The following is a 26972-nucleotide window of genomic DNA, read 5'->3' as shown; positions in this document are numbered from 1 at the left end:
CAGTGAAGAAAAAGGAGGAACATTTAAAATCTAAAAAAAAAAAAAAAAAAAAAAAAAAGAAAAGAAGTATGTGTATCTACCAGCTGGATAATGGTTTAAAATTTAAAAAAAAAAATGTTGGTTAAAAAATCAGGGGGAAACACCCCCCCCCCCCCAAAAAAAAAAAAACTTTGTGATTACAAGACTTCATTCGGGTTCGGCATTCCTGAAATTAAATACGTGTGAAGATTGTTTTTTCATTTTATGATTTTTGTCTTGGTTTAACCGTTTTGTTTTGTCGTGAAATATGACAGACTAATTATAATATGTAGAGTATACCATGTCATAAGGTAAGAATTCATTTTATTGTACATCTGCAACCCATGGTATTCAAAGCTTTGCGTTAAACCGCATTGGTTGCACAGCTCAGCTGCTGCTCAACGCTGAATGACGAAACCAGAGACGTAAGGAACTTCAAATGTTGTATCTCTGATAACAGGTTTAATAGGACACATTCACTGTATGACATGCGGGGTGTGACTCGAGTCTATCAGTTTGAATTTGTTAAACTATAAATTCTACCCCCCCCCCTTTACAAATACAAATACAAATATTTATTGGCACAAACACAATTACAATAATTGGCAAAGGCACAACACATTATAAGAAAAATCGATTGTTCATACATAAATACACAATATTTTAGTATAGAATGTGAGGCTATACATAATTATAAATCACACATCATTTGTATAATAATTATGTAATGCAATCATTTCTAGATGCAAGACATTTTTTAATAAGTGAGTGTGTTATTTTCAGTATTTCTGGACAATGGCTATTAAAGCAAAGCTTAACTTTTTGAGTATAAGACATATTTGATATTTTTCCTTGAAAAAAATTCATCAAGTTCCTTTCAAAAGTTAACCTATAATTATTGTATTTATGGCAGCTGAATAGAAAATGAAATTCATCTTCAATCTCCCCTGTGTTGCATATATTACAAAATCTTTTATCTGTGGGTATAGACAAATGTCTCCCTTTTTCTATGGCAAGGTTATGTGCACTAAGTCTCAACCTGCTAATAATTGATCTCTCTGTTTTCTTTTTTAATATATCAGTGTATCCACAGCGTTTGAAATTATTAAAAACAACTTGATAAAATTTTAGTTTTGATGAATTATGAATCTTTGCATATTCCATAATTAATTAAGATATTCTGCTATTCTCTATTGAGAAGTTGATGGGTAACCCGAATTACCGAAATGCCCCGATTTACCGAAATGCCCCTGGAAATTTGATGGCTCGTTTTAATACTCCTCCTCAACTTCTCCACGAAAGGCCTAATAAAAGCAGTTCAGAAATTGACTAAATGAAGAATCAAACCGGACCCCCACTTTGGTCGATGTTTTAGGTCTGATGCGATATCATAGATGTAGTCTGATGCACAGATGTTGTTTTGCAATGGAAGTGTGATTAGAAATACCCATTCTGCTGACTTAAAAACATTTATCACAGTTGAACACTTACTTGCGATATACAGGATTTGTTTATTCATTCAAAACTGTGTATGAACCCTGTTGACCTCTAAAAATGTCGAAAACTTTTTCTCCGGATAAACTGGATTAAATGATCCAGTGTTTAAAAATAGTTATCCGGAGGAATAGTTTTATAGACTCTTTTAGAGGTCAACCCTGGTTCAAACACAGCTATCTGGCGACACATATATGGAAAGGAAGTGTTCTATCATTAAAAACGTGTTTTACAGCAGCAGAATTGGTATTTTATTCGCATTTCTATGGCAAAATATCATCTGTGCATCCAGACTACGACTTTGATATCGCATCAGACCTAAAACATCGATCGAAGTGGGGTCCAGTTTGGTTCTTCATTTAGTCAATTTCTGAACTGCTTTTATTAGGCCTTTCGTAGAGAAGTTGAGGGGGAGTATTAAAACGAGCCATCAAATTCTTAATAGAGAATATTATTCTGCATGAGTTAGATCCCAATATACAGGGTCCAATTCTGTCTTGTTAATTAACTTTGCATAACCATGATAACTTTTATTAAGAAAAATATGGACATGGTTCTTGTGGTTGCCTTCTGTAAAGTCTGTTTTTTTTCCGCAGTAATTTCAGTATTGTGGGATAACTGGGATGGCTCGCAGAAAAAGCCGGCTACAGCTGCTCATCAGTGGGGTACTCATCTTCTGTATAGCTCAGTTGATTGATGCAAAGTGGAATTTTCTCAATATCAAGTTTTACCTCTCTAAGGTACAGACATTTCAGTATTATCTTGATTATTGAATTTCTGGTATTTGTTTCTACACTTTACACAAGTCATGCTTACAATGAATTCAGGCTTAGGTCTGTAAAAATTAATTGTGTGTTTCCGGTTGACCGACTAACCCTAACTAAATTATATGAACCAAACCTGAAATTTTTTTGGCTTTTGGCATTAAATACTTATTTGAGTTTCACCATTAGAAATCATAATCTCCTTTTTTTCATGTGTTTGAGAAAACACATATTCTACATGTATACTTAATAATCAGAATTGATTTGACAGCATTTTTCATGTTTTTTGTGTGATGTAAGGGGGGGGGGGGGGGGGATGGCATCATCATGGGAGAAAGAAGAAAGAAGAAAACTTTGTTTTTTTTTTTCTTAAATATTGTTTTATTCTGTCTAAGTTAAACATGTTAAATGAACAAAAAAATATTATACAATGTAATAAACTAAGGCCAAAAAAAATAATAGTCTTGTTTCCTGCTACCAGCCTGAAAAAAATAGGGTATGAAGGTAGGAAAATTATTTTATTTTATATTTTTATTTTATTTTTTGGATATGAACTAATACAAGATCAAATTAAACATGTCACAGGTCAATATTGTCTTATAAAATTAAATTTCATGTCTTTTTATGCACAACTCAAGTGGTATTTTATGAAAGTCCATATTTAAAACAAGAATTTCATGAAATGCTTTTTTTTGTGTTAACACGGAAACGGATTACAGTGACAGAACGTTGAAATTCCAGAAATTCCTGATTTTTTTTCTTCCAAAACTTAAAAAAAACTTTAGGGTCCGGTGCAAAAAAATAGGGTAGGTCGGGTAGCAGGAAACAAGACTATTATTTTTTTTGGCCTAAAATTTTGGAATAAAAAAACACACTATTAATTTACATGTATCTAGGCCATATAGCAAGATGATTTTCATTCCCTGTTGTTTTAAGACATATTATTATGAACTAAATGGATAAAACATTACATTCAAAACAAATCAGAAGTGTTTTGCAATAAGCATTTTATACTGTATAATATAAAAAAAACATTATATTTTTTTATTATCCTTAGCAATATTTATTAAAATGTGTTTTATATCCTTTTTTAATAACTTAATTTTATTTTATTGACCTAGTTCGTTAAACATGTTAAAGCATGTAAATTTGGCAAATCAGTGGTCTAAAACTTAGACAAACCTTCCAAAAGTGCTCTAAGAGTTATATACATGTGTAATGCTAAGAATTTTTATTTGAGGAAGATTTGCCCCTCCTCCCTTGTTCTCTAGCAGATAGTTGCAGCCAAGAAACTTGCAATGAAATATATGGAGATAACAAACAGTATTCAAGCTCAAAAGTCCATTAAACAATACAAAATAGGAGCAGAGCAAACACGGACCTCCAAACATCAGAGGTAGGATCAGGTGCCATGGAGGAGTGAGCATCCCCTGCCGACTGGTCACACCCGCCGTGTGCTCCTTGTCATGATCGGGAAATAACGGAAAAATCCGTCAACAATTCAGTGTGTAAATAATGGCCTAACAATTAGTATGAAAAACATCAGTCAGCATTTGACTCAATGATAAATTGTATTTGCTGACAAGGTCATTGTATCAATCATTGATTGATTGATTGATTGTATATTGTTTTACGTCCCATTCGAGAATTTTTCACTCATATAGAGACATCACCATATACCGGTGAAGGGCTTCAAATTTTGACCTTTACTCGGCACTCAGGACCATTGAGCAGTGAGGGATCTTTATCGTGCCAACGCCTGCCGTGACACGGGGCCTCGGTTTTTAAGGTCTCATCCGAAAGACCCGCAACTTTCACTTCAAAGTGCCGAGCGCATGGCGAAGGAACAGTTGCTACCTATTTTTTAGCGACTTAGGTCTGTCGCGGCCGAGATTCGAACTCATGACCTCCCGATCACGGAGCGAGCACTCTACCGACTGAGCTACCGTGAACGGTATCAACCATAGAACTTACGAAATGATGACTTTAAATGAGACAGCTGATATTCTTGTTTTATCAACTTATTTGTCAAATAATTTACCTCGTTTTAGAAATTGCACATACGTAGAGCATGCTCTTGCGTATAGAATCAACTGAGAGATATATACCCCGTATGCATGTGATGAAGGTATATTGCTGCATAAGTAAGGAAAGTTGACGATTGAAAAGTTAAAGTCATCACGTTTATCATAAAGCTTGGTTGTTAGATTACCATTAAGGTCTTTTTCAAGTAAAATATCCAAATATGAAACAGATGTGTCAGACTTTGTGGTATTTTTTAACTCTCTAACCAGATGAGGGTATCATTTTTTAAATTTTTTTTACTGACCTACTCTCCCCCCTCTCCCCCCCCCCCCCCCCCCCCTACATACACACACACACACACACACACAACTTGACAATAAGAACCTAGATTTACATACATTTACTCCTTTTTTCAATAATTTTTCAATAATTCATTTTTCTTGTACATGTAGTTTTCCTGGGGTTTTTTTTCAGTCTAAGAGGACTTCTTTACCATTTACACGGAAGTTCCCCAAGGACAGTCATTCACTCATAAAGAAAAGCACAGGGAATAACACAACTCCTTACCATGGGGAACCCCTAGCTGAAAAGAGTTCTGATCACCCAGACTTTCGGATCATAGTCATAGTTTTCAATCGACCCCATTCCTTGGAGCGTCTTCTGGACTCTCTGAATAAAGCGGAATATTTTGAAGATAAAGTCATTCTAGAGGTGTGGATAGATAGATCTAAAAAGGACGGTACTATACATGATGGAACATACCACACAGCCAGCAGGTTTAAGTTTTATCATGGAGAATACAGGGTGAGTTGCAGGAGACCTTAATTACTGTAAATTTCTTATTTTACGCAAGTACTTAATATTGCAAAAAAAGCCCAAGGGCGTCAAATCGCGCCAACAATGATTCGCAAATTGGTGATTTATCTGAAGATTTTACGTACATTAAAGCTTCATAAAAATAAAAGCAAGTAATTTTATATCACGAGTGGTGCTTCTTGCATAATTACGTGCATAGTTGCCAACTCACCCGATTTCGTCAGGTTACACCCAGGGCTCGACATTAACTTTTTTTCCTACTTGTCCATTCGGACAAGTGACCAAAACATTTATTTGTCCGAACTTCAACTTCACTTGTCCGATTTTTTTTCCAATAAAGATCTAATACTGTCAATTGGAAAACTAAATAAAATCCATTACATGTGTGTGATGTTATTTATAAATACAACAAACACTTAAAACAAAATTTTATCTAGACTTTCTGTCCTGACAACAACATCAATGTTCACAAGTGAAACTGTCAACATAAATTCGTAAGTTCCATGCGGGTGCTAGGACTATCAGGAATCCCGGGATTTCGGGAGAATCCCGCTACCTTAAGAAGAATCCCTGACAAAAAGGTAGAATCCCCCTAAAAATGAATTAGTTGGGATACATAAAGGGTTTAGGTGGTGATTACTTGAATGATATTGCTATCCGTACATTTTTATAGCCAATTTTACCTGAGAATCGACAAAAATCGGACGCCATTACTAGTTGTCGTGGTATACCGTATACCACGCCCGATCTAAAATCGCGATCGAGTTCTGTCGGTCCGTCATTTCATAGATCAAAACAAAACGGTATAGGCCTACTTAAATTTTCGGAATATTATCAATATTTCTACAATGATATGTGTCAATTATTTATGTGATAAGTATTTAACCAAAAAATTTGTAAGGACGTTAACCATTAAGAACATATGAATATGTGTATTAATTATTCATATTATCCCAATGTTACCAGCTCTAGCCACGTGGAGGCCTCCTTTTTTGTAGAGCCATAATTTAAGAAATTTAGAATTCAGAGATATAAAAATATGAAAGCTAAAAGGTTCAAAACATATGAATAAAATTTAAAAATAAATAAAAACTAAATAAATTAACAATAATTGTACATATATTACAAAGAGAACAAAACACAAGAGAAATTAAAATAATTTTAGAATTTGAAAATACTGAAACCAGAGGAAGAAATAGTTCAATAAAAATTTATCAAGAATTTCAGATATTGAGAAATTTTAACTCAGATTAAGAAACATTCTATATAATTTTTTTTTTAATTTAGAAAAACACACACACACACACAAATAATAAGAAAAAAATTAAATTGATTAAATTTTAACTGAAACCAGAGGAATGTTTTGAAAGAAATAATAAATTAAATATATTTAGCAATTTTAAATCAGACTTTATATTTTTTAATTTAAAAACACACACACACACACAAATAATAATAAAAAAATTTAATTTATTGAATTTTAAATGAAACCAGAAGAATGTTTTTAAGAAATAGTAAATTAAAAATTTATCAAGTTTTTCAAATATTTAGCAATTTTAAATCAGACTGTAAACCATTCTATATTTTCTTTTAATTCAAAAAAGGAAAAACAACACACACACACACACAAAATTAACACAAGATTTTGTTGAATTTAACTGGGGAGAAAAGTCTCATTCTAGACTGGATGAAAGTGAAATGAAAAACTTTCTGTCTCCAAACATAAGTATTATATGTTTGTCCATGTAACCTGAAACTTTAATGACTTGAAATAAATAAAAAAAAATTATTATATTTTTTTTTTACATTTCAATGCCAACTGAATTTGTCGAATAAAAATTTCCATTGCCTCTCTGTTCAAAGTAATCCCATCATCAAGCCAAATGTTTTTATTCGAATTCTTTAAGCCTCTACATCTCCAAAATATCACAGTTTGAGAATTAGCATATTTTCTCCGAAGGGCGTTATTTATGTCAAAAACTATCGAATTGTACTTTCCTGGATCCATGGTGCCACAAATCATTTGCTTAAATAGACTCCCAATATATATTTTTTGAACTGACTCATTTCTTAACAATTTTTTGATAATTTTTTGTATTCCTAACACTATTTCTGATACAGAAAAAAAATTTATGTCATTCTCTCCTACTTGTAAAAACACTTTTGTTGGACAAAATTCAACTGCGCTTCCAAAGGATTGACTAAAAATAATTGATTCTGTTGTTGTATCTTTCTCACTAAAAATCTGGACTGAATAATTACTGGGCAACGTGAAATTCACACAACCGTTTGTTACACTATTCCCTAATTCTGACACATGATTTTGACCAATGATTGCAACTCGTACTGGAGAAGTGACTGCAGGAGTTGCTGAAGGAGATATTGTCGGGCCGGGTATGGGTGCAGGTAGAGTTGTAGGGGAAGTAAGTGAGGGAGTTGCTGAAGGAGATTGTGCTGATGGAGATTGGGTAGGGATGGGTGCAGGAAGAATTGTAGGGGAAGAATCTGAGGGAGTTGCCAAAGGAGATTGTGTAGGTACACGTGCAGGAAGAGTTGTAGGGGAAGTAACTGAGAGAGTTGGTGTAGGAGATTGGATAAGGACGGGTGGTGGAAGAACTGTAGGGGAAATGATTGAGGGAGTTGCTGAAGGAGATTGGGTAGGGGCTGGTGCTGGTAGGGTTGTAGGGGAACTTACTGAGGGAGGACTGTTTTTGATTGAATGCCAATGGGAACCGGTATTGACAAGTTTTGAAATTTTTTTACTTATTTTTGCTGTCGGAGCGTTGTGAATTTGGTTTGCCAAATAGGGGTCAGAGTGCTCGACAGCTTTTAGGTACTGATACAAATGTTCCGAACTCTGAAACGTAAGACCCTGGAAAGTTAAAACACAGGGGTAGAAATTGGAAAGAATATGGTGCTCTCCCTTGAAATAGATAGGAGAGGTGGGAGATGGAGTTGGAACAGGAGCAGAGCCACTGAAGACACTGAAGATCAAATTACTGACATTAAAACTTTATGTTGCAGTGGACAGACAATATTAGGTGTTGACAAAACTTTTAATTTTTGTGACAATTGCATGTCACTGCTACATGCTACAAACAAATCAGAGTAACAAAAGAAAGAACAAAAGAGCCCCCCATCTTTCTTGGACCTTTATTCATTCACGACAATAGCGACTTTGAGTCATACAGTAATTTCTTTTATCATTTGAGAACTAAACTTTCAGATACAGATAAGTCTAAATTAATTTTTGGGTCGGATGAAGAAAAGGCTTTAGTAAAAGCAATTACTGAATGCTTTCCCGAATCAAACCATATATTGTGTAAGAGACATCTTTATCAAAATGCAAAAAAACTTGTTGATGATAGTGTAGACAAGGCAGACAGACAAAAAATATTAGACCTAATTTTCAGTGATGAGGGATTGATAAATTCTGACGACAGTATTTGCTTCGAACACATTTCAGAGCAAATAGAAGACATATCAAAGGAGCTTTCAGGCAAATTTCTAAAATATTTCAAAAAACTACAGCCAAATCTCAAAGAAAAAGTCAACAATCCCATCAGGCATGATGTTGTTGATAAACCATGGACAAATAATAATTCTGAGTCATTAAATCATGTCTTAAAACAAGCAATTGATTGGAAATCAAAACCACTCCTTGATTTGGTAAATATACTTACAACACTTATAGAGTCACAGTTTAAAGACCTTAGAAAATCACTTGTGGGGGTAGGACAATTGAAACTAGTAGAAACACATGATCATTTCGGTGTTTCAAAATCAGTATGGGTGACTAAAACGACTGTCTTAAATCGAGGCTTTACACTAATTAGGAGGCCTCCATGTGGCTAGAGCTGGAAACATAAGGAACCAACTATGGATATTTGTCAGATATTAATATTTTTATTTTCATAAATTCATATTTTCCTTATGGCTATAAACGTCCTTATATGAAAATCTGTAAAGCATCATTTAATTTCAATTTTGTTCAATTATATTAATAAAAAAATAAAAATAAAATGTCTGACAGTAAGGGTATAATTATATGTTGAATGAAAAGACAGTACAATTACAATACAAAATCATTTTAAAATACAAAATTGAATTGAAAATAAAGAACTAATTGAGCATAGTGAAGGTCAATGTATACACATGCAGTGCCCGAGGGGGTTAGTTGGACAGAGAACAGGTGTTTAAACAGAAGGTGTTTATTACCAACTAGACCAGGTGTCAGTGGACCAGGTGTCATCAGCTGTGTATATATATTGCATGTATACATACAGGGGGGTGGCTGCCTGTCCCAGTAACTACCAACAAACCTGGCTGATGTGTAAATAGTATTATCGCAATACTCCCTCAACATGTGGTCACATATGCAACATGCACATATTATTAATTTTTATGGAACTTTCTATTTTTAATAGATCTGTGTTCAAATAATTTCATTCTTGGATAATACTAACTGCTTTCTAATATCAATGAGTATTTATTTTCTTTTCAAACATGCAAAAACAAGCCCCCCCCCCCCCCACCCCCCACCCCCCCCCAAAAAAATAAAAAAATAAATATAAAAAATAAAAAAAAGAATCAACAACAAGAACAAAGTACATGAAAAATTAAGTAAATATCATATTTAGATACAGACAAAATCAAACAAAACACATGAAAACATAATAAATAAATAGATAAATATTATAGAAATGAATAAAGGAAATAAAGGAAAAATAAATATATAAATAAATAAATAACTTTAAAATATAAAATAAATAAACAAATAAAAATATATAAATACATAAATAAATTCCAAATTAAAATTTCACCAAAATATTTCCACTGTGCTTTTTATCAACCATATTGAGTCTCTTGGCTTATGTAGAAATGTACTTAGGAGATAAACATTAAGTATCTCATTGTCTTTATATTACAGTAACACATACATTTCACAAATATTTCCAAATTCTGCAGCATAATTTTCGATATAAAACTCCCATTTGAAGGGGTACAAAACTACTGTGAACAAAAGGAGTCAATTAAGCCCTGAAATTATAATGTTGATTTATATTATTTTTAATTAGATTTAATTTTTATTCATTTTTTATTTCCTTTTATGTATTTATAATCATGTTAATTCTTATTATAAAATTCCTATATACTATCATTCACTTTTTATAAGCATTAATATTTTTCACGTACAACTTGGAACTAGTAGTTGTCAGCGATCGCGATTTTAGATCGGGCGTGGTATACGGTATACCACGACAACTAGTAATGGCGTCCGATTTTTGTCGATTCTCAGGTAAAATTGGCTATAAAAATGTACGGATAGCAATATCATTCAAGTAATCACCACCTAAACCCTTTGTGTATCCCAACTAATTCATTTTTAGGGGGATTCTACCTTTTTGTCGGGGATTCTTCTTCCTGTAGCGGGATTCTCCTGAAATCCCGGGATTCCTGAAAGTCCTAGCACCGGTTCCATGCCTTTGAGTATGCATTAAGTAAACTTCGATCCCGATCGAGTGTGAACTCAATTACATGGAGAACCATATCGGGATCAAAATTAGGTTGCACTTTTAACTTCCAGTTACAACCCAAGCTTGGATTAAACAATGCCGATGGCTATGTTCAGTAGGCCGTGTTTACCAGTAAATTATCAGTGCAGGTGTTAACAATTACCAGAGAGTTGTTTTGACAAATCAAAGTTTGAAGTCAATTTAAAATGGCTTCTGATAGAACGAGATGGTTATCAGGGCCAGCAGGAACAAATTAAACCAAGAAAAAGAGAAACGATATTTATGTACACATCAAGGAATCTTGGAAAACAACTTTCATTAGATAAAATAAAGTGTTCGAAGATAGTGTAGACATAACTGTACATTTAATAGCACTTGTTAATTAAATTAATTCGGGAGAGGAAAAATAACTTCAAAACCATTATTGGAATACATTCAAATTTAGCACAAATTTCCATGTGCTTCTAATCAGCAATGCAGATTTTGAAAAGACTTTCCTTTAAGTGTTTAAAAAAATGTACACTTAATCCAGGTCATAACTGAATAATGAAACCTTCAATGCTCTTTTAACATGTAAATTTAGTCAATATATATTAAATTTTTCTCATTGTAAGTTAAAGTCTCTTTTTAATAAAATAATTCTCTATCTGGTCATGATGCGTAACGACATTCTCGACACATTTACCATGATTAAATTAAATATATATGTATATATTATATACATATATATTTAATTTAATCATGGTAAATGTGTCGAGAATGTCGTTACGCATCATGACCAGATTTTTTACTTTCCAAATCTGGTCATGACCAGATTTTTACATGTTGGAGGTTGGCAAGTATGATTACGCGATAATTTATTCCTCATGTATCTTTAGGAATCTACAGTATTATTGATTTGGAATATCAAACGAGACCTTAGAGCAATTTCTGAAGTCTAAAGATGATGAAAAGGAAAAATATTAGACTATTTTATTTATATAAATGTGTAAATCTTTCATCTCCTGGAAACCATTTTAAGGCTCAAATGAGCTTTTATCAAAGTTTGTTTGTCCTCTACAGTGTATCTGTCATCTTTTAACTGTCATGTTTTGTCGTCACTCATCAACTATTAACATTTCCAAAATCTTTTCAAGAACCACACTGGCACAGGGCTAATTTCTGCCACACTTGTCAAAAAGCCATCTTGGTTAAAGTTGTGGTGGTCAGGCCGGATGGATCACTACTGACAGATAGCGCAGTTGGTAGAGCACCTGATTATTGATTCAGAGGGCCCGAGTTCAAATCCGCATGAGGTCCACTGCATACACGTATCTCTCCTTCTCGGTTACAAAGGATATGAAAATAGGGTGGGCAGGTTTAACAGCTCTTCTCTAGTTCTACTGGGTCTGAATAATACAGAGTCTTAGTAAGAGCTAGCTGTCCTATACAGAACATTTTTAAAATATTACATTTTTTTCCAGTCATGACCCCATATAAGTAAGTGGTGCCAAAATGGAGGTTCAAAGTTTTACATAGAACAGTGTAGAATATGCCTAGCATTAACATGGGGCAATTGAATATTTTGGTGACTGTGTACATAGACTTTTTGAAGAATAAGACAGTATTTTTTTTTCATAAATACATGTATGCAATAATAAATTTTAGTGGATATGCCCTTTGACCTAGATTATGGACACATTACATTCATGTATTCATGCAGTTGTCAGAAAATTTGAGTGTCACAAGTTAGTGCTATGGCCCCCGAGTCTTTTGAAAGTTCATGCTAGAAAAGTAAGAAAAAAAATTATGCCTAGAAAATGACATTGAATAGAATTGAATTGATTCATAGAATACTTGAAAAAGTGGATTTATGTTAATATAATGGACATGATAGAACATACTGTTTTATGACCTCAATAAAATAATATAGGATTATAAGAGTTAATGAAGGTAATATATGTTTGGACAATAAACATGGTAAATGCTATGCATTTACCCCCCCCCCCCCCCCCCAAACACACACACACACACACCATAAAAAAAAGTAAGAAAGAAAGAACAAAAAAAAAATAAAAAACAAAAAAAACAAACAAACATACCAAAAAAAAAAAAAAAAAACAAACAAAAAAAAAACAAAACAAAATGAAACAAAAAGAAAAAAAAGAATATATTCAAGTGTAAAAATCACATTAACAGGAAGTTGGATATAATAGTGTACATTTGTTATAGATTTTATTATGTTTATTTTAAATGTTAGAAAATTGATGTTAATGGGCAGAAGTTTTATACAAATTAAACTCTACTTTCATTTTTGCTTTAAATATTCTTTGAGAAACAGATGAAAGGACTGGCTTCTATTTGTATTCAGAAGAGAAGCAGGTTTACATAATACAGAGTTTGACATCCTTATTATTGTTCATGGTAAATTCAGCACTCACTGTTGCACAGTATTTTTATTCACTTTACTTCACCATATGCACATCTAACAACTTTCCAAATCTTCTGCACATTTTTCTAAGTTGCAGGTCAGCCCATCAAGGCTGATGATCTTTCTGCACCAAGCTTGACTACTATAAATACTTAACTCTCACTTCCACAGATTTATCTGTGGTTGTAGAGAATCAATAGTTTTGCCTCTTTTTTTTCATGAAATCTTCACCAACCCCTCAAATCTTTAATCCACTCACCATAACATCTCCCAGAGTTTAATTTCTTGTTTGTCTGTTTCGAATTCTTAGGAATGACTTTTGATAAAAGTGTTCATGAAATTCAAATACATATAATTGTGTACCTCACAGACAAAACAGACTAAATACACTGAATATCTAATACAGATGAACTTTGGTACATGTATCTCAAACTTGATATTTCTGATACCATTGATATGTCAAAGTGTGTTGGAAGTCTCAACCACTTTTTCTGTATCTAAATTAACCCCAGTATCTTATGAACCTTCAGATATCTCAAGAATATTTTTCAACCCTGTTGACTTCGAGATAATGAGAATTTCTTTGTGGAGTTTAATCTAATTTTCTTTTCAAATCAATCTTATCCAGTCTGTTCATTAAATGTATTTTCAGATCTTTTAGCTAATTGTGTCTTATGACAGGTCTGCACCATTATTTTGGAACTTGGGTAAATGAGACTAAACTCACATTTTGTCTTCAACATGTACAATGGGTTAATTTTATCTACAACCTTTATGAGTTGCAACCCTGAAAGAACTAGTTTGGGTCAAGTCACAACAAGAATTGCAGTGTGAACACTTACTGGGCAATTCAAGCACTTGTATAATTATTGTCTTGAAAATAATTTAATAAATATCAATCTGGATTTCAACCCGGTGATTCCACAACCCATCAATTGCTAGAAATATATCATACAATAATATCTAGTCTTGATAAAGGTAAAGATATTAGATTTGTCTTCTTTGACATCTCAAAAGCATTTGATAGAGTGTGGCATAAAGGTATCCTTTATAAACTAAAATACTATGGTATTTTACAATGGAGAGTTAATTGGATTGAGAACTACTTGTCTGACAGAACCCAAAACATAGTTCTTGATGGCTTTTCATCAACTACTAGAGCTACCAATTCAGGTGTCCCTCAAGGGTCAGTCCTTGGACCCTTTTTATTCTTATTGTATATTAATGACATATCCTGAAAAATTATCAAGTCCTGAAAGGCTTTTTGCAGATGACACTTCATTTTATGTCATAGTTGATGATGATATTTTTAATTCTGCAAACTACTCAACTAAGGGACTAATTGAAGAAATAAAAAAAATGGTTTAACAGATGGGCAGTAGAATTCAATCCTAGTAAAACAGTTAATTTAGATTTTAGCAGGAAAGACATTTGCCATCCAAAAATTAGATTTGGTGAAGATGGGCCTACTATTCAAAAATGTTGAAACACATACTCATTTAGGAATAAGATTACAGCAGGATGGTAATTGGAGATTCCACATACTTGATATCCATGCTAAAGCCTTTAATCGATTACATATTTTAAGAATGTTAAAGCACACCCTTAAGAGGGCTGGGTGGTTGTGGCCATTTTCAGATTATATTGATCTCCTTTAGAAGAAGAGCTCCATATGAAGATAAACAAAAATGATCAAATTTTAAAACTAAAATGTATGAAATTTTTCTTTGCCTATGATAGTTCACAGCTTAAGATATCATATTTAAAAAATTAAGTTATATCTGATGGTTAATTTGTTGACCCCCCAGCCTCCTTAAGCCTCCTTAAGATGGATCCTTTGATAAAAATATATTTGGCTTTTATTTGCCCTGTTCTTGAATACTCAGATATTGTATGGAATAATTGTACTGATAGAGATGCAAAATTACTAGCAGATGTTCAAGTTGCAGCTGCTTGCGGATTAATTAATCAAGATCAAAGCTTTATGAAGATCTTAGCTGGGATGCACTTGAAATAAGAAGAAAAATACATAAACCTATCTCTTTTCGTCCGTCGTCATTCGTTGGTCGTAAACTTTTGAACATTTTCAGCTTCTTCTCTGGAACCAGTGAACCAATTTCAACCAATTTTGGCATATAGCATCTATGGGTGAAGGGGAACAAAAATTGTGAAATTCATGGCCCCTGCCCCCCTGGGGCCTAAGGGGTGGGGCAAAGACCATCAAAATTAATGCAATCTTTAAAAATCTTCTTCTTTACTCCTGGACATCAAGCAGTCAAACTGTTGGCATGATTGTAATAAGCATTGAGCCCTCTACCAAAATTGTAAAATTCATGGCCCCAGGGCCAGGGGTTCTGGTGCTAGGGCGGGGCTATATAGATCATATAGTGAAAGTGCATTATTTCTTTGAAAATCTTATTCTCTACTCCTGGGTATTATTGAAACAAATTGAATACATAGTTATGATAAGCAAGAGTGACTCTACCAAAATTGTGAAATTCATGGCCCCTGGGTCAGGGGTTCTGGTGCTAGGGTGGGGCTCTTTTGATTATATAATGAAAATGCATTATTTCTTTGAAAATCTTCTTCTCTACTCCTGGGTATTATTGAAACAAATTGAATACATAGTTATGATAAGCAAGAGTGACTCTACCAAGATTTTGAAATTCATAGCCCCAGGGTCAGGGGTTCTGGTGCTAGGGCGGGGCTATATAGATCATATGGTGAAAGTGCATTATTTCTTTGAAAATCTTCTTCTCTACTCCTTGGTATTATTGAAACAAATTGAATACATAGCTATGATGAGCAAGAGTGACTCTACCAAAATTGTGAAATTCATGGCCCCTGGGTCAGGGGTTCTGGTGCTAGGGCGGGGCTATATAGATCATATAGTGAAAGTGCATTATTTCTTTGAAAAGCTTCTTCTCTTCTCCTGGGTATTATTTAAACAAATACATGGTAATGATAAGCAAGGATTCCTTTTCCAAATTTGTGAATTTCATGACCCCTGGATCAGAGGTTCTGATGTTAGGGCGGGACTCTATTTATTATATAGTGAAAATGCATTAATGCTTTAAAAATCTTCTCTGCACCTGGGCATATCAGAGGCAAAAAGAGTAAAAGTTTTAATAAGGGAGGGTATTTTTACAAGATTTTTGAACATCAAGACCATTTGGTCAAGTGTTCTAGTCCAGGCCAGGGCTCTATTAATTTGTATTCTACTGAGAGGAGTTATTCCCCTTTGCCATTTACTTGTGATAATTAATCACTGTAAATAATGTACTTGAAAGGTTAATAGAATAAGAGAATTTTGCAAGAATTTTTATTGTATAGTACAAAAAGTACTTTCATAGTTTTAATGATCAGGTAGACTTGTCTTATTAAGGTTTTCCATCCCTAATAGGAACTAATTCTCTATCCTTAAATATCAGTCACGTATATAATACTCTGATATTAATTCAAAGAACTTTACAGTAGAAAATGATTTACCAAGTGAAAGTTTCAAAAACGTAATTAACTAAGCAGTATTTAATTAATAGAAATTGCATTGAAGTCTATGGAGACAAGCAATTTTTTTTAAATAAAAATTCAAATAATAAGAATATCAATAACTACTGTGGTGGAAAGATCCATTAAATCATTAGAAATAGAATGACAATTGAAAACAATTTTTTTACCGTATATTTTTTTAAAATTGATTTTTATTACTTAAAAAAAGAGGGAGATAACTCTTCAACAAAGTTCAAGTCATAAATTAGGACACTTCCATTCTTACATGCTAATAGTAATAAATGGAGATTATGTCTAAATATACTGAGTATTCCACCCGTACACATCTGTTATGTATTCAAACTCATTGAATCTGAGGCTGTTAGGGATGGAATACCAGTACCTTAAATGTTCATCAAAGACCAAGAGTCTTACTCAGGCCAATGTAAGAGATTTCCACAAGGAATTAAAAGAGTACAGAAGCACTGATAGTTTCTTAATATACTGTCTGGTGAGAGTGATAAATGGGGAACAGATTAGAACCTAATTTATGAACTGTTAATGAATACTAGACTAATTATTTTGTTAATCCTGATCACCCTTTTTTTCTTGCTTTTGGGCAACAAAGCTTCACCTTTCAGTTCATTTTATACTCTATGGATCCTCTAAATTGTTGTATTATACTCAGGTGACCGTTAAGGCCCTTGGGCCTCTTGTATAAGATAGTGTATGGATTAGCTCCCTAGTGTTTGCAAGATTTATTACAACAATGCATTTACCACATAATTCTTATCCTTTAAGGAATCAGGACAATCTTACATTTCATATTCCACTAGCCATAACGACTTCATTTATGAAAAGTTTCCTTCCTTCAACAACATATACGACTGTGGAAATTTATATGATTTACCCTTTAATATTTCCAAATCTTCCTACACTTTCATCATTCAAGACTGCCATAAAAAGTATATACTGCATAAAACCTAAGAAATATTACAGCTATGGAAGTCGTAAATGACTATATTCTTTTGTCAATTGCGAAATAATGCTAGTAATTTAAATGCTGATTTATTTAATCATTTTTTAAGGGAAGATAGAAGTTGTGACATGTGCGGGTGTAGTTCAGAAAATCATTTCACTTTTTTTATGAAATGTCCAAAATATTGTGTGCAAAGGCAGAACCTTATGCAAAACTTTAATACTTAGCAATTACCAATGCCTTTATCTTTACAACTTATTTTGAATGGAGACAATAACCTTATTTACAACCAAAATACTACAGTATTTAAACTTTTTTTCATGAATTTATTACATCTAGATTACAGAGAGATTTGCATGATATTGTGTCTCTTCTCTTTTTTTTTTTAATTGTCAAATCACAGAACTAACATCTATTTATGTGTTTTTATTAACTTTCACATTTATACCTGTATATATTTTTGTTAGTCATATATGTTAATCTGCAAACGTATATTGTATCATAAGCTCACTTATAATTAATTTTCTACTATTTATTTTGTCTTATTTTTATAAATTTCTTTTGAATATACACATGTATATATTTATTTTTTCAATGTTATGTAACTAATATTTGCTTGTACATGTATGACTTTGACCTTGTATTATTGAGAGGACTTATATAGGCAGTGCCTGCTGTCTAATCCTATTATAACTATGCATAATAAGATATTGTTTAAATCAAAATATACTGGGCTAGGTTGATTCATGCTACAATTACTCTGAACTTAATTCACTGAACCCAATGCAGACTGAGATCAAGATAGCCAGAAATCTAACATGCACATTTACCTTCAAATTTGGTAGAAAAAAATCTAAGTGAACACTTCTGAATGCTCAATTTTTTTGAATGTCAGAATTTAAGTGTTACCTGGCTTACACTAACACATCTTGATCTTGTAACAGTGCCATTTGTATAAACAAAGAAGTATAAATAATTATGCAATAAAAACTAAGTGTTGATTATTATTTTCAAATGTCCAACATGTTTAAAATCTGATTTTTTTTTATCATAATGGGCCCTTCGATAAACGTTGAGATATCCTTATGTTGGAAAGTGAAATTAATAGTATGGTCAAGACTGCTGACTAAGTTCAGTACATGTACCTTGTATTATGTTCTAGCAGTTGTGAGATTGAAAACATAATACATGTAATATGAATTTTAGCAACATATTTGGGAAGAAATATTAATTGGCAGTTTTAGTCTCTATCAAGATGATTTAGTTACCATTTCAATCCTATTACAGGCCAGAATTATTTTACTTACTCTCGACTGATATCCTTTCACACTGTGAGAGAATTTCACTTTTATTCAATAAATAAATTACAGTATGTTTGTAAATCTTTTTTGCTCCTCGGAGGTCCCATATTGGACTAATAAAATCTTGTATCTTGTTCAAAAGGAAAAAAAAGTTTAATAAAATCCAACTGTAAAGCTTGTTAAATACTTTTAAAAATCCAAACGTGTTTAAAAAAAACTTTTTTTTTTGATGATGGCAGAGTTGTCATAATCTACGAGATACTCTTATTTTAGAATAATGAAACTGAAATAATAATATGGCCACAACTGCTGACTTATATTATACCTCAGTATTTGTTCAAGATACCAGAGACGACAGTCTTGACATTATGCTGAGTTCACATTATTTTACATTTCATATGCATTCAGTATTAAAGCTTCAACGTTTATTACTTAATACATATGTATGTAGTAATATATACTTAGTCTTACTTATGCTTGATTAGATGTCTCTGAAGATACCAAAGTACAGTTATTATGCTTCTCAAAATCCTCATGTATTTTTTCAAAATCTATATTCTTCAAAATAACTGAAAACTCTCAGACTGTGAATAAATGTTTGGTAGATATATAATTGCTCCTGACTTAATTTTCTTAAGGTACATGTATTTGATATTATGTACAGTTGTTTAATCATGTTAATATCATTACTTCAAAGAAAATTAATACAGTAAAATATGCTAATATTGAAATGCAAGGAATAAACACTTTCAATTTGTTATAAAGCATGATCCAAACATTGTCTTGTACATGTATATAGGTACACAACCACACCAAACATGTTGGTATATACGGTCAATGGATTGGGACATGGAACCCCGCCCCTGAATCAGAGGAGATAGTGGTCATTCTGGAGGATGACCTTACGGTATCCAAACATTTCTACCGCTGGCTCAAAAACGTCCATAAGAAGTATGACAGTATGAACAACCTGGCTGGTTATGCTCTACAAGGGCGCAGCATAAAGCATGGTGGAGCACCGGGGGATCTAAGGGGACCAGAAAAAGATGTCTGTTTTCTGTACCCAATCTTAGGTTTGTTCTCAAAGTCAGAGTTCATCAAACGGTCTGCTTCATTGTTTTACAGTTTTGTTCATCGGATGCATGCAGGGCTTACAGTCCCTGAAATGTTCTACTTTCCCATTTTTCCGTTCGCTCACCGTTCGTTCACCGTTCAGCGTGCGTTCACCGTCCGTTCAGCGTGCGTTCACCGTTCGCTCTCCGTTCACAGTTTTGCGTTCACCGTGCGCTCGCGTTCACCGTTCACAAAGTGTTCAGCATTCGCTCTTCGTTCCGTTCACTTTGCGTTCACCTTGCGTTCAGCATTCACCTTGCGTTCAGTTTTCATTGTCATTCGGAACTCCGAAGTGAAAGGACTTATCTTTTTGTAGGGAAGGAGTTACAGGTTTTTTTAATTTAATAACTAACATATCGTGTTTGAAGAATCATTATTTCATGGGGAAAAATATCTACGATATATATTTTTATTATTCTAACTTAGCTGTTAGGTTATTTATTAAATTACTGGAAAATAAATGTTGTCATAAGCACATTCTCTACCTAGGTAGAACGATGCTGAAATATTAAATTTAACTAAGGGCAATGTGCAAATACTTCAAGCACTGCAACATTTTGTTGTTTTGTTAAAGACGACAAATCGTTAATGGTGATAGAATTATCCAAGTCAAATAATTACGCAGAAAAATTACGAAAATATTTATTTCTAATTATTTTTTAATTACTACAGAAAATAATATAGAACTAGTTCTGAGAGTTATACGAAGTACTGCGGATATCCTGTTAATTTATTATCTTTGGAGCGAATTAAATTGATAGTGTGGTTAAAGGAAATATTTATTTAAAATGTACTGCACTACAGAATTTTCTCTACTATAATATGTAAAGTCTATAGTTATAGAGAAAAAAATTCTCTCTTCACCGTAACTTTATATGTTTGCCATTCGATATGATTAATACCCCCCTTTTCCCCCTAAATCGGTTACTTAGTCAGTACTGCATTTCCAGAATATTTTAATTAACATTTTAAAAAGAAAGTTAAGGTCTTTTTTAGAACAAAAATTTCAGTCTCAAAACAAACATGCATCTAAAAAAAAGTCTCAAAACAATAGTAGTTCAAAATGTACACGTGTCGGCAGTGGTATTTGAAATTGGCAGAGAGTATGTTTCAAATTCAAGTGTTAATGCCCAATGTATTTTATTCATTTATAAAAATGTTGGAATCAAATCTAGAAATGATAAAAATAAATGTTATAACTTGTTGGAAGTACTCGCACTTCGTCTTCGATGTGATGAAACTTTCACACCTGCACAGTGTCCAATGATTTTGATTGACAGGACAAGCACGTGGACTTCGTGTGAACTTGAAACAGGAACATAAAAACGGTTATGACTATCATACAAATGGATATGATTTGTTGAAAAAAAAAAAAAGTTACTTTCACTGTCTGATATATTTAGAAAAAAAAAATCAGAGTTTTTGTTTGATATAGGTACAAACATTTAGTGAAGCCTGAAAGGAGGGGGGGGGGCTACAACGGAATATTTCTCTCTCTCATTTGTCTGTTTAATAAAAACTATAACAGCATATTATTTAAATATCAAGTTCTGAAAATTGAATTTATAACAAATAATATGAATATGTATCTTTGTATTATCTTGTCCGAGTATAACCACGGCCATCTACATACACATGTAGAAGTCTGCTCAATAAATCATCATGAAAAATAGAAATGACACATAATATATTTTTGTATTAAAAATTTAAAATACGAGCGTATAAATGCAAAACGTCCACCGACCTTTGTAATTTTTTTCATTAATTTACACGAATTCGCCTTGACACGGAGATACATGTATATGAATGGATGTTACAACCGCTTTAATTCATTCTATAAGTCAGAAGTTTTCTCTGATTTGTTATCAAATAAGAATAAACATTTTTATTTTCCAACTAAAAAATATCTTTTATACTTCAGCGTTCGACAACATATTGCAATGTTTTAATGCGATAAAAATCGTTTGATTAAAAACTTAATGTGCACGCATCGTATTTCGTAGAACATTTTTAGAGAATTTATTTTATTGACTTATTTATTCATTCTTTTATTGGTTTACTTATTTATTTATTTATTTATTTATTTGGCATCTGGCAATATAATACAATAAAATAGTTTCAATGCAAGGAAAAGATCAGAGGCATTCCGAATATATCGTTCATCTTGCGTTCACCGTTCGTTCACCGTTCACTTTGCGTTCGCGTTTGCGCTCCGTTCGCGTTCAGCGTTCACTCATCGTTCACCAAGTTGCGTTCAGCATTCACACATCGTTCACTCACTGTTCGCTCTGCGTTCGTTCAGCGTTCGTTCAACGTTCGTTCAGCGTTCGCTCACCGTTCAAGTGGGAAAGTAGAACGTTTCAGGGACTGTATTTGTCTATTTTCGATACAGGATCATGTATCCTTTCAACTGCAAATTCAAAAAATTGAAAAGAAAAAATAGGGACAAAATTTGGAAATATTGGTGATGTGCAATGTTTTACTGAAGAGTAAAGACAGATTTGTAGGCCTATGTTCTATGCAAATCTTAATATAATCTCAAAAATCAAGGTGCATGATAAAAAAGCATTGAAGTCAATCTGCTTGTGTGTGGGAATTTTTTTTAGCTTAATTTTTGGGCAAAAAGAGTCAATTTTCAATTAAGAAGGATCCTACATAAGACCTACATGCAGCAGGTATTAAGCCCTAGGATGGAGGTGGGTGGGCATTGGGAATATCACTGATATTGTTAAATATAAAATAAATTAATTTTATTTCGCAAGCTGAGCATATAGCTCTTTGTTGAACATGTTTAGAGGGGAATTCAAACTCAGCTTTTATACATGGTAGAATTGGCATGTCCAATTCAAGGATATAATAAGAAATCCCAATAAATTAAAAATGATTTTTGTAATGTAAGAATTACCATCATGGTAGCTTGCTCCATGATTGGAAGGTCATGTGTTTGAATCAAGGCCACGACTGACCTAAGTTGGTAAAAAAGGTAGCAACTGTTCCTTTGCCAAGCGCTCGGCACTTTGAAGATGAGACCTTAAGAACCGAGGCCCTGTGTGATGGCAGGCTTTGGCATAAAAAAAGATCCCTCACTGCTCAATGGCTCTGAGTGCCGAGTAAAGGTCTAAATTTAAAGCCCATCACTGGTATATGGTGAAGTCTTTATATGAGTGAAAAATTCTCAAACAGGATGTAAAACAACATACAATCAATCAATCATAATTTAAGAATTCTCAAATAATGCTTCATGTTTGTTACAAAGTAAAGAGTTTAAAAGGATAATTATGCAAAAGAAGTAAATAAAAAGGCCCTAAACATGCACATTTTAATTTGTTTTCTTTTTTAATCTTACATTTTCCACAGAATTTCAGTAACAGGCCTAATGAGATTTGATATCATTCACTCAGACTCGCATAAAGATTTGTAGTACTGTAGCAGTGAAACAGTCTACAAGTGCAAAGATTAAGGCCCACATTTCATAATGAAGGATTGGGACTGTTTTACATTTCATAATGAACATGATGAAGGATTGGAACTTTTTTACAGGTACCTGGGGCTACTCCCCTCACCGTAAGAATTGGTTTCACTTTGTGGAATGGTACAGGAAAAAGTCCACAGACCCCACATTTCAACCCCTGGTCCCAGGGATCCTACCCACTCAGTGGTGGAAGATATTCCAACAAAGAGGTACATTGCATTAACTTGATATTAATGGAACATTTTTTATGGTTGAGCTTGTCACTAAGTTAGGTGATCAATGAAATAAAAAAAAATACCAATGAAAGAATAGGAGGAGGATGCTCTCTGTGTCTGAATGTTTATATATCAATTAAATTGTAAGTTTTGCCAAAACCATGAAATCTAATGCCCACCATAATTAATTAACCACAATCACCAAGAAATTAATTGAGAAATTATGACATGATTGGGTTTTAGCTCACCTGAGCCAAAGGCTAAACTTTTCACATTTACATCTTCTGAACAACCACCAAGCCAATTTCAACCAAAACTGCCACAAAGCATCCTAGGGTTAAAGGAATTTAAGTTTGTTCACAGGAAGTGCCACGCCCTCTCTCAAGAGGAGAATTGGCAAAAATTTGGTGGCATCTTTAATAATCTTCTTGTCAAGAACCACTGGGCAAGAACAGATGACACTTCAAGGTGCTAGTTGCCATATTATGAGCAATTGCAAGACCTATCTAAAGCGATGTGTTGCCCCTATCTAAAGCTATGTGTTGCAACTATTATCTCTCTACATTTGTGGATTGATATGCTCAATCAATTAAAAATAGAGACCTAAGGTTTAAATTAAGCATAAAAATATTTTTGTGGCACTAATTTATAAGCATGTTAGGTATTTTAAAGGCCACCAAAATAAAAGAAGAACATTTTTCCTGTTCAATATACCATTTGTCTGAAGCATGCTGAATACTGTCCAATCCATGGTGAATTCTGGCTCTTCCAAAAATTGTTTTTTAATAATATTTTCTCAACAAAAAGCATAAAATTGTTTCACAAATTCTTACTTTAATCACATAATATATGTTAAGCTCCATTGTGATAATATTCAGTTGGTAGTGATATCGCTAGAATTTGTTCAAGTACGAGGGTGTCCAATGCATTGTGAACTTACCCTATTTTGTATTGCTCATTCTCATTGACAAGCAATTTTTTCCAGAAAATATAAAGAGCAGTCTTGAACAAAAAGATATTTTTTTCATAGATGTATGTATCTAAGATTACTTACAGAAAGATCTTTGATGTTCAAAGCTTTGCTCTATGTTTCCCATAAGAAAAACATCAAGAATCAAGATGCTTTTAAAGAAAAATGTCAAGAAAAAAGGACATTTTGTTTCATTTTAATTGGATTGCAAAAAAAGTAGCATTTCTGATATCATATACTGCCAGTAAGTGCATACAAGTGAGAAAATGGATGGATGATATATCTACCATACTGTAAACTCTTCTAGAAAATTACAAAACGATCTAACACACCTCAAGCCCTTTTGAAAAAGTTGATATATATGGGAGCCAAATTTGACTCTTATCATATACAGTCCTTTGTCATCTCCTTTTGTAATACTAGAGTCATAAATTAGGAATTTTTTTTAAGGCAAAACAGAAGGAATGTGGAGTATGTGGTATATTTACCATGCCTGGAACAACAAGTTATGGACATTGTACCCTAATCTGAGGAACTCCCAGGGCCTGACCATAAATTGGAAGGAGTCAGGACTTCACTACAAACAAAAACAGACAGCAGAGGACAAAACAGCAGATCCAATTCTACAGGAGTGGATAGCAGATTATGATTTTTTGCCAGGGGCACCAGCTAAACTTGATGTTAATGGCAAAATATTACATTTCAAAGTTCAGTAGAAGTTTGTTAGGAGAGCTTTGGAAACATTTCTTCAAGGAAGATTATAAAGATAGTATTAATTAATTGAAAATTTAAAAAAAGAATGGAAGAAAACTATGGAATGTGAATTACTTTAGATGTTGATTTTACCAACTTAGGTTCTGGATTCCATCCTTTAGTGGTAATTTAAAATGTCAAAATCTTGCACTTTGAATCTGTAAGTCCACATCTTAATGTGTCTGTGTATGGATTTTCATAGTTAAGTAAACCATTATATAATCAGGTTTTTTTTCTATTTTGATTCTGTTTCATTATTTTTTATTTATTTTGATGTACCCCTTTAAAGATTTACCAAAGAATAAAAAGTATTAATTTACGAATGTGTACTGTAGAGTCTTTATGTACATATTGCATACCAAGCATTAACTACTGTGGATAAATTTTATTCTTCAGGGAAACTTAATTTAAATTCAATATTAAGGTTGTTTTTTTGTTTGTAGAATTTGTATATTTTATCAATTTATGAATTCATTATTAATGGTATATCAGGATCCTAGAGTTTTACCTTCTATTGTGATAAAATGTTACAGTGAAAACTGTCTAATCTGGCACCTGTGTAATCCGTTTTACTTTGAATTCTGACCTTTATTTTCATTCCCATTTTACTATTTTCCATGATTTTACGCTGTATAATCTGACTCCCTGTATATTCCGACACATATTTTGTGTCCCTGTGTATGTCTGATTAGACAGGTTTCACTGTACTAATATTCAGCAGGTTACCAAAGTTTTTATGTTGTATCATGTATCCAGGGAAATTTAGTGTTAACTTGTATGATGTTGATGTTTTTATCTTTATTAAGCTGTGACCATATATAAAAGTTGTTGTTGTGCAATGTTTTGTATGAAATAATATATTTTCATATATTTTTTCTTGCCATGTTTTTTTTTTTTGTTAATGTGTTTTTTTATCCTTATTCCAGAAGAATGTTGTTTAAACATTTATTTATTTTAGAGGAAGAATATGTATTTTAAAAAGATTCCAGTGCCATTATCATGATTATACATGTACGTGACTTGTTTATAATTGTTATATTAAAGAAATTAAAGAAATGCCTTGTGAGAAAATTTCCTCTGTTAATGTTGTCACATGTAAAATTATATTATGTGTAATTCTGCATATTTTTATTAATTTTTTTTTTAATTGAAAAAAAAAAATACCAGCGATATATATATATTAAAACTGGCTTTTTAAAGAGGAATTTCCAATTAATTTTGACATTATAATTGATAGTTTTGGAATGAGTTTTAAAAAATCCTACTGGGTTTTAAGTATTATTTTCTTTTAAAATGCATATATGTGCATTTACTGACAATCACTTTATTTTCTTAAAAGGAGATTATGATTTTTATTTATATTTAAGATGTTTTGCATAATAATGGGGAAGAAATTTCTATTCCTTTTATTTATTTTGAATACTTTCAACACATGTAGATATATGAGATTTTTTGTAGGATATTATATCAGAAGAGTGTTTAATACAGTATGATAATGTTAAATGTAGCATGTGTTTTTCTATGAAATATAAGCAAAGTTATGAAGTTTCTCTATCAATCTAATTTTTTATGTATTTTGAAGCAAAAAAGATTATTTATCTAGTTAGTCCTTCTTAAAATAATACCAGAAAATGTAA

At 32.7% G+C, this 26972-nt stretch overlaps 1 protein-coding gene across 1 annotated transcript; it reads left to right on the top strand.

The window, feature by feature from the left end:
• Window positions 1-293: 293 nt before the first annotated feature.
• On the top strand, window positions 294-26256 carry LOC133198655 (uncharacterized). The gene is made up of 6 exons (XM_061334693.1): window positions 294-329; window positions 2109-2252; window positions 4776-5105; window positions 19612-19885; window positions 23466-23606; window positions 25033-26256. The coding sequence occupies exons 2-6, from the start codon at window positions 2136-2138 to the stop codon at window positions 25296-25298; spliced, it is 1128 nt and encodes a 375-aa protein (XP_061190677.1). The 5' UTR covers window positions 294-329; window positions 2109-2135; the 3' UTR covers window positions 25299-26256.
• Window positions 26257-26972: the final 716 nt, after the last annotated feature.

The sequence above is a fragment of the Saccostrea echinata genome, unplaced genomic scaffold (genome assembly GCF_033153115.1).
Source record: "Saccostrea echinata isolate AGI-Se365-2 ecotype Australia unplaced genomic scaffold, CSIRO_AGI_Sech_v1 ptg000033l, whole genome shotgun sequence".
Classification (NCBI taxonomy): domain Eukaryota; kingdom Metazoa; phylum Mollusca; class Bivalvia; order Ostreida; family Ostreidae; genus Saccostrea; species Saccostrea echinata.
The sequence above is the reverse complement of the archived record's forward strand: the minus strand, read 5'-3'. Positions and strand labels throughout refer to the sequence as shown.

Coding starts and splice junctions, on each gene's coding strand:
- LOC133198655 (XM_061334693.1), top strand. CDS start 2,136: ATGGCTCGCAGAAAAAGCCGGCTACAGCTGCTCATCAGTGGGGTACTC. Junction 2,253..4,775: donor TCAAGTTTTACCTCTCTAAG/GTACAGACATTT, acceptor GTTTTTTTTCAG/TCTAAGAGGACTTCTTTACC. Junction 5,106..19,611: donor TTTATCATGGAGAATACAGG/GTGAGTTGCAGG, acceptor ACATGTATATAG/GTACACAACCACACCAAACA.